This window comes from Sardina pilchardus, chromosome 13, assembly GCF_963854185.1.
Source record: "Sardina pilchardus chromosome 13, fSarPil1.1, whole genome shotgun sequence".
NCBI classification, from domain to species: Eukaryota; Metazoa; Chordata; class Actinopteri; order Clupeiformes; family Clupeidae; genus Sardina; species Sardina pilchardus.
In genome coordinates, this window is record NC_085006.1 from 15,159,696 (window position 1) to 15,172,195 (window position 12,500).

At 43.3% G+C, this 12,500-nt stretch overlaps 1 protein-coding gene across 4 annotated transcripts in view; it reads left to right on the forward strand.

The window, feature by feature from the left end:
- The window catches only part of col4a4 (collagen, type IV, alpha 4), a 61,938-nt gene that overhangs the window by 37,315 nt on the left and 12,123 nt on the right, over nucleotides 1-12,500 (forward strand). For all 4 annotated transcript variants that reach the window (XM_062552851.1, XM_062552848.1, XM_062552852.1 and 1 more), the window contains exons 21-31: nucleotides 829-918; nucleotides 1,097-1,257; nucleotides 3,037-3,112; nucleotides 3,537-3,643; nucleotides 3,985-4,168; nucleotides 6,151-6,219; nucleotides 6,567-6,674; nucleotides 6,933-7,151; nucleotides 7,621-7,782; nucleotides 8,724-8,891; nucleotides 11,931-12,074. In XM_062552851.1, the coding sequence (XP_062408835.1) occupies nucleotides 829-918; nucleotides 1,097-1,257; nucleotides 3,037-3,112; nucleotides 3,537-3,643; nucleotides 3,985-4,168; nucleotides 6,151-6,219; nucleotides 6,567-6,674; nucleotides 6,933-7,151; nucleotides 7,621-7,782; nucleotides 8,724-8,891; nucleotides 11,931-12,074 (1,488 nt within the window). The remainder of the gene's footprint in view (nucleotides 1-828; nucleotides 919-1,096; nucleotides 1,258-3,036; nucleotides 3,113-3,536; nucleotides 3,644-3,984; nucleotides 4,169-6,150; nucleotides 6,220-6,566; nucleotides 6,675-6,932; nucleotides 7,152-7,620; nucleotides 7,783-8,723; nucleotides 8,892-11,930; nucleotides 12,075-12,500) is intronic.

The window sequence follows — 12,500 nt, forward strand, 5'->3', positions numbered from 1 at the left end:
GCTTGAGGTGGTACGACAAGCAAGACCAGCTAAAGGTATGTTTTTTTGCGAGAGTTTTGCTGGTCTAGCTGGTCAACCATCATAGGGTGGTCAAACAAGCTTGTCAACCAGTAAACCACCTTAAACTGGTCAGGATGCTTTTTTTCCGCAGGCCGGACACAGAGACAGAGAAACACATTTGTTTTAAGAGCATAAATACATCTCATTTCATCTTGAAATATTTTCAATGTTGGGTTAGTATAAAGTGTTGTCTGTTTCTAAACATTTATGTGCTTGTGTATATCACAATGACATCTATGTTTGAAGTTGTTTTATTTCTCTCTCTCTCTCTCTCTCTCTCTCCCTTCTTGTTGTTTGGTGTTCAATGTCTGGTTGTTTGTTTGTTTGTTTGTTTGTTGTTGTACCCTTTTGGTTTGTCCCTTGTGCTGACCCATGTTGTGTCTGATCTGCATGTTGGTGTGACGTCATCACTGTGTGTCCTCCCCGACATGAGATCATCAACGCGTGACTCATGATCTTGTTGCTGTGTGCCTCTGAAATTAGCTTGTGGTGAGCCTTATCCTCGAACCCGAAGCCATACCAAATCACAACTCCTCAGCTGAAACAGTAGACCCACAATGTTATGCATGCATGCATGCATGCTGTGTAGACATATTCTAAACAGTATATGCAATGCATGATCTCTGCATGTGCATCTACAGAGAAAATGAAATTTAAGACAAAGCATACTTGCTGTAACACGGTATAACCAGAATTAGAGCAAAAATGATTAGTCGTTTCATTAGTAGATGAGAGTGAGGTGTAACAGCGTGTGTGTGTGTTCTGTAGGAAGGTACTGTGTCCCTGGGGATCCTGGTGTGGATGGAGACAAGGGAGATAGAGGTGCACCAGGCAACAGAGGAGACAAAGGAATCACAGGTATCTGCATGCAGCCAAGCCGTTGAGCTGAAAACTGATTCTGATTGTGGAAATGTGGTTATCACTGCATGACGTATTTAGCTCTGTTTTGTATCCGTGTGTACGTTTGCCTGTGTCTGTGTTTGTCTGTATGTACCTTACTTAATGTATTTCTGTGTGGCTGGGTTTGTGTGGATAGGTGTTTACGGTGACTGTGCATGTGGACCCGGTTTTGTGGTTACTGGACCCCCCGGAGATAAAGGTTCTCAAGGGCCGAGTGGAGTTCCGGGTGACTCAGGAGAGTCCGGACTCAGTGGCGATCCCGGATTCTCAGGGCGTCCGGGTGGGATCGGTCCAGTTGTGAGTACTCGAGCCTGCTGTCACCAGCACCAGTCACCAATCACCAGCTGTTATGCGCGGAGAGGTCTTGGACACCTGTGCACAGGTGGAAGGGAACTGATTGTATAAGATGTGTTTTCAGCAAAGATCATAGAGCACCACGAATTGGAACTGTCAGAAATTATGCGCTGAGCTTTACTAAAATGACACCCTGTCGGGTTCAGAGTGTACTGTACTTCATGCCAATGACGCAACAGAGCTGTCTCGCTCTATGACCTTTGGTTTTCACTGCAGCATGGTTTTCATGGGGCAGCCGTGGCCTACTGGTTAGGGCTTCAGGCTTGTAACCGGAGGGTTGCCGGTTCGATCTCCGACCAGTCCACGGCTGAAGTGCCCTTGAGCAAGGCACCTAACCCCTTACTGCAATTTCTCTTGATTTTGGACACTTCCTTTGAGAGACAGGTCATGTGCTGTACATGGGTATGATCAGAACTGAGCAGAAGGGAAACACTTGACTCTTGCTTATGGATGGAAACTGTACTGAAAGCATTGAGTGCCGTCCAAGGGAGGAAAAAGTGTTAGGCTGATGTCAGGAGTACATTGGCCCTGCATTAACCTCCACGTGCCAAGCAGCAGCAGGTTGATCAAGTCAATTGAGACCAACATCAGCATCCCCTGCTTCAGTAGAAGGATTCCAGCATGCTTGGACAGAGTAGAGTAGAGGGCATCATGACATATGAGGAACTAACAGGGGAGCTACACCAGACGCGTAACTGAAGCGTTCTGTTCGCAACGCTTAAAATCCATTTTAGAAGATGGGTCTATTTTTTTTTTGAATGTACACGCCACTGTCGCGTCTGGTGTAGCTACTTCCATTGATCATGGTGATTATTAACTGATGCAGCATACGCGTCGCAGATGGAACGCTTCAGTTACGCGCCTGGTGAAGCCCCCCCTGTAAGCAGTCAAGGAGAGAATGAGCAAGTGTTGGATGACCTGGGGCTTCTGAAGGCCAAGGGAACAGTTGAATTTTAGGGTATTTGTGAGGCATTTCAGGGATATTTTAAGGATACAGCAGTGGGCATGTTGAGTTGTTGATGTGCTTTGGTGAGATCATTTGTAACTACTGTATGGAATGGAAGGATATGACATTCAGCAAGAAGCTAGGATGACAAAGCAGGGCCAAGACAAGGTAAGAGGAGTACAGTAGATGAGATGGAGTGATGTGTTTGAGAGAGGAGACAGCTGAAAAAGGGATGCAAAGGAACGGAGGATGAGCGTAGAGATAGCATGAGTGTGCTGCTGGTAAGAGCAGTCACATCTCGTCATTCTGTTATTCCTCCTGACTGTTCACATCTTATTCTCTAAAAGGAGAATTCTGGCGATTTTTCACATACTGTAGATGTCTGCTTCACAAGGTCACTGAGTACTGTCAGCGTGAAAAAAAAAACACCCAAAAAAACAGTTGCTCGTTTGAGTGGCTGCAGCCAACAGCTAGAGCTGCCAGTTAGGTACAGTGCTACGCTCTGGGGGCACGAACATGGAGGCCTAACGAACATGAACTTGAGCTAGGTAGAACAGGTTGCTCTATGTTGTATCTTGTTTCCATACTAACAGTGCTCAGTGGCCTCGAGGAACAGAGACCTATGTGAAAAATCGGAATCGGAAGGATTCTCCTTTAGATAGCTCGAATCACCTTAGTGACACAATCCCAGTTTTTCAGACAAAGCAGGAAAGAAAAAGCTATCCTGGAATGTGTTCTACAAGGATCCATTTACAGTACTCTCTGTGTTGTTTTAGGGCTATCCTGGATTTCAAGGTCTGAAAGGAGATAAGGGTCAGAAAGGTGTAACAATCTTACTCCCAAACGGCAACGGTAAGCTGACCTGTACAAACCCATACACTCTCACTAACATTTACACTAACAACGTACCTTTCTGTGAATACATACTGTACAACGTCCACTACACAGAACCGGATTTAACAAATCTTATTCATTCATGGACAACATCATATCATATTCATATTTTTCAACATCATATCATATTCATATATCTGGGGCATCATGAATGTGTCTGATTTTCTCACACACGCACACACAAACAAACACAAAACGTAAGAACACGAAAACATGAAAGCACGAAAACAAACGCAAAATTCGAATAGAATGCAAAATGAACCTACACCACCATCACATGATATGATCCATGATTTGTTTTGAATGCTCACTCATGAATATGCCCATCATGCAATGCAATATGTTTACCCTGAGGAGTGGATCCTGTACTGTGTTGGTTTAGGTACAAAAGGTGAGCGTGGGCCAAGTGGGCCTCCGGGTCGGCGTGGATTAACAGGTAGACCTGGAATCAGAGGCAATGAGGGACAGCCTGGACAACCGGGGCCTCCGGTGAGTGAGACTAGAGACACACAGACAAACGCACACAAACGCATGTGCACACACACACACACACACACACACACACACACACACACACAAACACTCATGTGCGCACACACACACAAACAAACATGTGTGCGCACACACACACACACACACACACACACACACACACACACACACACACACACATGCACACACACTTTAAAGATTCTGGTTTGTACAGTGGATCCCATTATTCGCCAGCTAGAAGACCCAAATCCTGTTGCTCTCGGTCTGGGTGGGCTTCTATGGCCAGTATCAGTTGTCCAGTGAGAGACTGCAATGATCAATCTATTGCTCCCCCTCAGGGAGACTCTTACCTCCCTGACCGAGGGGATCCAGGGTATCCTGGATACTATGGCATTAAGGGCCTCAGGGGCCCAGTTGGCCCTCCAGGGGCAAGTGTGCCCGGCGCTTCGGGGCAACGGGGCCCCCCTGGGGATGAGGGCCCTCTAGGACCAGGCGGACTGCCGGGGCCAAAAGGAAATCCAGGTAAGGTGTGGAGAAAAGACGGCAAGTACACACACAGACACACACACTCTCAATTAAAAAAAAAAAAAAAAACCATCTGAAGGAAATATCTAAATATATCGATCGACCCCTGATAGCATTCAGCCTGGAGATATTAAAACAGAATTGATCCCACGCTGATGCCATCTTGGCTACCTTCAAGACATCAGTGTTATTGCAATCTGGTGTAAATAGCCACTCTTCTATAATGCATTACAGTTTTTCTCAATTGTTTACACACAATTTCTGGTACTTGAGACACAATTCTCATAATATGTAGCTCATGCACCAACCCCCTGAACCGACACTCAAATTGCAGTTCTATAACACACTGTTTTCAAAACACTACACACAATTCTGTGCATTAGACACAATTTTCATGAAGAAAATCTCTTGTTTTCACAAAGAACACACTGCCATTCAAATTCTAAAGCTAACTGCCCTACCATGCACACTGACTCATCAGATGGGCAAACTCCTGTCACACAGTCTTACAATTAGCAATCAGAGCTTTAGCATTACAGTATAGTAGTACAGGCAGAGGCAGAGAGTAAGAGGAGGAGGATGGGGAGTCCAAGGACCGTAATCTCTGATGAGATCCGAGCCACTAAAACATTGCAGTGCTGCGTATCAATACAGTACAATACCGGACAGTACAATACAGCTCAATGAGCACAGTAGCACAGTAGTACAGTATTGCCTGTGGGCTGTTCTGTAGGACTGTAAAAATAAAGTATGTTTCAAGTATTTGGGGAAAGTAATCCTACTTTGTATTCCTACACAGTTTACAGTATTTTACTATTTGTTTGGCAGCCGAACGATTACCAACACAAGGGCTTCTGTCTCCTGAACAGGAAACTGAAATCATACAAAAAACGGCATAACATTACGGCAAATACAAAGAAAAATAATAGAAAACAATGAGATATTTCAAAATATTGATAGGGTAAGCATATCAACTTACTGTATCAGCTTATCTACTGTTTGTAGTACTGTTTGTAGTGTAACACTGAACAAAAAAAGGCCCAAGTCATTATAATGAATGGAGAAGAAGTGTTTTCAATTCATCGCAGTGTTTTACACTGAGCACATCAGTGTTCAACTGGTCCTTATAAATGTTTTGATATAATGGTTTGTGTGTGTCTCTTGAGAACAAAAGAGCATTTTGAGGAGAAATTACATTGTTTTGAAGGTAAAGTGTCATTTTGCAGGAGAATTGTGGAGTTTTGCCCATTGTGTGTGTTGTTTTGGATTTGTGTGTAGAGTTCTGAGAATATGAGGCATGCTTTCAGAAAATGTGTGTTAACAATCAAGAAAAACTGTAATACAATGGGATCACAAATAGTATACCATCAGAAAGGGTCATGTTTGTTGTGTTTTTTTTATAAACTAGATAATAGATAGATCAGAGCACATGAACTACAATAGATAATAGATATAGATCAGAGCACATGAACTAGATACAGTAATAGATAGATCAGAGCACATAAGCTAGATACAGTAATAGATAGATCAGAGCACATGAACTAGATAGATCAGAGCACATAAACTAGATAATAGATAGATCAGAGCACATAAACTATAGATACAGTAATAGATAGATCAGAGCACATGAACTAGATAATAGATAAATCAGAGCACATAAACTAGATAATAGATAGATCAGAGCACATAAACTAGATACAGTAATAGATAGATCAGAGCACATAAACTAGATAATAGATAGATCAGAGCACGTAAACTAGATACAGTAGTAGATAGATCAGAGCCCATGAACTAGATAATAGATAGATCAGAGCACATACACTAGATAATACTGTAGATAGATCAGAGCACATAAACTAGATACAGTAATAGATAGATCAGAGCCCATGAACTAGATAATAGATAGATCAGAGCACATGAACTAGATAAGCGATAGAACAGAGCACATGAGTGATGCTTCCTCTTTATCTCTCCTGCAGGTGATACCTTCCCATGCCCTCCAATGAGCATAGGCCCACCTGGGGACAAAGGACAACGTGGTTCACCAGGTGTGTGTGTGTGTGTGTGTGCGTGTGTGTGTGTGTATGCGTGTGCGTGTGTGTGTGTGTGTGTGTGTGTGTGTGTGTGTATTGCACTGATTTATGGTGGACATAATGTACTGTACTCATTGAGCCCCGTAACTGAGTTATGGAACAGTATGAAGTTGTTCTGTAATGTTTTGAAGAAGTTGAAACAGTAGTGTGCCTTAACCACTCCAGCTGTACTGTTTTAGAATGAAAGCATTCATTCCACAATTGCATTATATCTTTGATGGTGTTATCCTTTCTGTAATCTGTATCCCTTTTTCGTTCTTTTCGCTTTTTCGCTCTTTTCTCATCCTGTCCCTCCATCACAGGCCCCCCAGGGCTTCCAGGCCCTAGTGGCATCACGGGACCTCCAGGGTACAACGGCCCCAAAGGAGAGAGGGGAGAACTAGGACAACCAGGAGCACGAGGAAGCCTGGGTACACACACGCGCGCACACACACACACGCACACACGCACACATGCACACACACACAGACACACACACACACACACACACACACACACACACACACACGCATACAGTACATGCATATGACAGAGAGGAGAATTAATCAACAAAAGAGACAAGTTCCGGGGAAACCTGGGCAACATCAGTACAGACACACACACACACACACACACAAACACACCACTGTCTCATGCTCATCCACTCTCACCATGTCTCCACGCATCAGGTCCTCCCGGGTTTAGTGGAGACCCAGGCCGACGGGGTCCAGAGGGGCCCAGCATCGATGGCCCCCCAGGAATACCCGGCAGCCCAGGCTCCCCGGGACTCAAGGGGCCCAACGGCCCCTCCACTCCTGGGCACCCGGGTTCAGTCGGGGACAACGGACGCCCGGGCTTTCCTGGAACCCCGGGCCCCCGTGGACCAACAGGCCAACCGGGCACACCGGGTATGACCGTCATGATCTCTCCTCGACGTGCAATGGGTTTCCCCCCGCGATCCATATTTTCACTCAGCTGTTTAGATGGTGCTAACGCAAGATGGACTCTGACGAAGATGTAGTGAACATCAAAACGTTTTTGCTGTGCACCGATGCATTAAAATTTTTAATTTGAAGTAAACATCTGTTTTGCTCCGGCGTTCCTCCTTCATTGCTAATGCAAGATACTGTATGTTTGTGTGTGTCTATGTGTGAGATTGTGTGTGTGTGTGTGTGTGTGTGTGTGTGTGTGTGTGTGTGTGTGTGTGTGTGTGTGTGTGTGCGTGTGCTGGTCTGTGACATCTGTGATATGACACACTGACACCACTGTGGCTTCTCTCTGCAACCATGCAGGCTTTTCTGTGTCTTTGGGTTTTTCTTTGCTGGGTGTTTGGAGGTACTGCTGCAGCTTTTTTCTGATTGGTGTTGTTGTCCACAGGTTTTCCTGGAAACAATGGAGTACCAGGACCGAGAGGACCGGCAGGGAGTGACGGCTGCAAAGGCAGAGAGGGGCCTAAAGGAGACACCCCTCTCTTCTGTCCGAACGGTCCACCTGGCCCACCTGGTCCTTCAGGCTGCAAGGGCTACGACGGGGCAAACGGTGCGTCCAGCTAGATTACCTTTCTGTTAGACCCGGGCTGCACGAGGCTCATACTGTATCTAAAGCACGGAGCATAACTGTGCGTTCACACCGCCGGCGACTTGAGCTTCCAAAGATTCCAGAAGTCATTCATTTTCAATGGAAGCCGGCTTCTCTCAGCTGCCAGCAGCGACCAATCCGTCTGCGTTGCGTTTTGGGCGTCTTGAGCGACTAGAGAAAGTTGAAAGTGGTTTAACTTTATGGTAATGAGCTATGACGCGGTCCAGCGACCAAACGACCAGCAACGAACATAGAATGCTACTACGTCAGAGCGGCCAGGAGCGGCCAAAGCATCCAAGCTTCCTACGGCGTCCTTTACAGGGCGTCCAGAGCGATTTTGGAAGCTCAAGTCGCTCTTGGTCTGAACGCACAGTAAGATTTAGTTTAACTGGTCTCATTTTTTCGAAGGTACAGTAAACGCTGCTATCATGTCTGGTGTAGCCAGTTCCATTGATTATAACGGCAACTAATTGTTGCAGCAGACGCTCCAAATGTGTAACGCTTCAGTAACCTGACTGGTGTAGCCTCCCTGTCAGTCGAGAGGTTGTACATAGATGAACATGTCTGTGCTTGACTGTTTTTCATGCACAATACAGTAGTAAACCTGTCCATAGATTATTCCTCTGAATCGCTTTCTTCTTTTTCAGTCCTGTTGTGTACCTGTAGTACATGATAGGTTAGCGTTTTTTTTTTCTCATCAAGCTGACTTAATTTCGATATGAGTTCATATTCAGTAAATGCCTTATTGCTTTTTAACTTTTTATCAGTGTATGACTTTCAGTGTGTCTATCGGTAAACCTATCTGACAATCTGTGTATGACTCTTTTGTGTGTGTGTGTGTGTGTGTGTGTGTGTGTGTGTGTGTGTGTGTTCTGTTTTTGTTTCTTTTGCGTGTTTTACAGGTCTGAAAGGGGAGAAAGGTTTGAACGGGGAGCAAGGCTCTCCTGGCCAGGGACAGCCTGGGCCTCCAGGGAAGCCCGGAAATCCAGGAACGCCGGGCTTCCCAGGTTCCCGGGGGGAAATGGGGCCAAACGGGGAAGATGGACTGCCTGGAGCTGTCGGACCGAAAGGTGAGTAACGGAGGCACACACTGTAAAAAAAAAAAGTTCGTTCAACTCAAATTTTCAAGGCAACCGGCTGCCTAGAATTTTTGAGTTCAATCAACTTAAACTTAGCACGTTTTGAAGAACTACAATTATTAAGTTGTGTAAGCTAAGTTTTTCAAGTTCTGCCAACTGATTTTTTTTAATTCAAGTTACTGGAAATTTACTGGAAAGTTTGTAAAAACTTACTATTTTGAGTTCAGATTACCATCCCCTAATAACGTGTTTGTTCCCAGAATGCAACAGCACCAGTCAACATATTCTGAAAGAAATCACAAATAGTTTCCAACTGAAATGTAATCTTGAAATAAGATTCTAAGCAAAGCTAAAACTAAGTAACTGTGACACTAAAGGCCATACTGTTTTGGTCATGTTGTCATGTAATTGTTTGTTGTTGCTACAAACCATCATGTAGATGACCATCCACAATGACTTAATCCTGTGCATAGAGCTTAGAGTAATTAATAAGCTAGCGGCACAAACAGATATTCACATTCTTAGTGATATCATTGTGACTATGAACTTCCTGAATGCAACTAGTGCAGTTGCTGCTTTTACATTAATTCATGATAAATTTGTTAGGGTCAAGAATTACACAAGGAGAAAACCCTACAAGGAGAGAGAGAGAGAACCCTACAAGGAGAAAATGAAATCCACCCCAGGAAGAATACAGGAACACCAGTGGGTGGGTGTTTAGGAAGATTCCAAGGGCCCAGAAATGACAGAGGGCCCGCAGAGAGCCTTGCCCCCAATAACACTATATACAGTATTATTGGAGGAACCCAGAATGTCTGTCCGTTATAGGGCATACATTCTCTAGCAGCATACCTGCAGACACATAATGCAAGAAAGCATTGAGTGGCCGACTTTGTGATGCCGTGAAGGAGCCAGATTAATGCAAATTGAGAAAGCAGTCAATTTCGCATTGCACTCCAATTAATATATGTCTACTTTCTAAAATGACATTATATTTTGATAATGGTCTTCTCCTCAATGGTAACCCTGACAAAACTCTGAAAATCTGTCACATAGTCATTTTGTTCAATAGTTGATTTGTGTTATACACATCCAAAAAAGCCACAATAAACAGTAATGAGAAAAAATAGACATTATAAACAAGAAAATAACATTTGCCCATAATTCCTAAGGGGATGGTATCTGAACTCAAAATAGTAAGTTTTACAGACTTGAAAATTCCGGTAACTTGAATTAAAAATACTTAGTTGGCAGAACTTGAAAAACATTGTAGTTCTTAAAAAGATAAGTCAATGCCTTCAACTCAAAAATTCAAGGCAGCCGGTTGCCTTGAAAATTTGAGTTAAACTAACTAACATTTTTTTTAGTTAGGACCATAACTTACAATTTTAAGTTAACTTGATTAGTTTAGTTCTTCACTGTCAACTTGAAAAGTTAGTGAAATCAGTTGACTTTTATATTTCAAGTTGAACCAACTTAAAAACCCAGTGAAAAACAAATAACTTGGACAACTTGGACTTCTTTTTTTATGTTGTGTTAACTCATGAAACTGAGTAGACATACATTTGCTTATTTCATAAGTTGAAATAACTTCAGGGAAGACTGCACTGATACATATAATTAAATATTTAAGTTGAGTCAACTTAATTTTGCAAGTTTGCAAGATGCAATTACAAAAAAAGTTGGATCAATTGTTTTTTTCTAGTTTACCATGTCTTCCTGATTTTTTTAGTTATATTTACTTACAAACCTTAGTTTGCAGGACAAAAGGCAAGTTCTAATTTTTACAGTGCAGAGGTGGACATCTGCTGCTAACAAAATATGAAGTGGCTACTGCAACGGACTCCGTAAAGTAAACATTCCAAATTGTTCCATTGCCAACACAGCTCTGTTTTCCATGTTTTGCTAAGATTTGCTGTTTTGCTGGTCACAGGCAAGAATAAAGAAAAAAAGTTATACATGACTAGGAGTGCTGTACTCTCGCTTTCTTTGATTTACTCCGTATGGGCACAAGCACCCAGTCAGCTTAAATATTTCGTGAGTTGAGCGCGTTCTATGTACTTTATTGCTTAGAGAGGAGTAATACAGTATGATTTTTTGTAGACTGCCACTGGAACGTTACAAGACGGAGATCAATCAAGTATTATGCTAAATGAGGCCTATTTTCTGTAGTAGCATAATGCTATATGGGACAGTGGTAGTGTAGTGGTTAAGGAGCTGGGCTAGCGTGCAGTAGCCTGAAAGTTGTCGTTTCAATTCCCAGCTACCACCATTGTGCCCTTGAGCAAGGCACTCAACCCCAAGTTGCTCCGGGGACAATGTAACAATGTAATATACAGTAGTTGACGTGTAAGTCACTTTGGACTAAAAAAGTGTCTGCTAAATGTAATGTAATGCTGCTGTATATTGGCAACAAAGATCTCAAGTTGAGAGTTGGTGAAGTTAGTGCTAGTGTTACAAACCCCACAAACTTGAGTCTGTACACTATGTCCTATCCGCATGTGACGCGAGCAAGCACTATAGTGCCAAAATCAATTTCTTTACTTTAATTTCAGACAGACCAATATCATAACTGAATGTGATGCGACACCGTGCCGTACAACACGATACAGTGTAGCATTTTGAGTAGAACTTTTTTTGGAGCACTCCTGTTTTTAGAAAGACAGTTGAAAATGTTTGTACAATAGAGAGTGTGTACAGTATGACTGTTTACTGTGCGACTGTACAGTAATTTCCCGCATATAAGCCGCATTGTGTATAAGCCGCAGGACAGTGTTTTATGCCAGTTAAAAGAAACAAAACCATATATATTAACACCATATTAACTGCTCCCCTGTATTAACCTCATAGCTGAAGAAATTGTGCAAAATCAATGTACTGTATAAGCCACGGCTAATAGTCGGGAAATTACGGGTACACACTTTCGAAGTACCGTAAGTGTTTGTATAGGCACACGATGGTGTGAAAAGGCAGTGTGTCTATTTAAATCATAATGATTGTGATATCAATTTTTTTCATGTCACATGGCAGGTCCACAAGGTCTGACCGGTTGGGCAGGGTTGCCAGGGGATACTGGACCAAATGGCGCTAATGGGCTTCTAGGGAGGAAGGGAGAGCGGGGTTCCGACGGACGGCAAGGATTCCCAGGAGGCAATGGAGTACCAGCAGAGAAAGGTTCAATTCAATTCAAAAACTTTACTTATCCCAGAGGGGCAATTTCTCCATGCAGGCAAGGTGACATACTGTATAAGACGCACAACATTAGACAAGAAGACATAGAAGACATAGAAGACATAGAAGACAAGACAAAATGAAGAACAGGACAGACAGGGGTGTGCATGTGTGTGTGTGTGTGTGTGTGTGTTTGCATGTGTGTGTGCCTGTGTGTGTATGTGGTGGGGGGGTTAGTCCCAGGTTCAGCATTCAACCACTCAGTCACACTAGTCTGCCTGGCAAAATGAGAAAAACATGTCACAAATATGACACACAACTAAACAAAAAGGTGGCACTCTCAAATAAAGAGATGAATTAAGATGGGAATGAATGCTGTGTTATAAGAATATTATTTAGCCAGGCAGGTTACAAACTGTTGGACAGCTG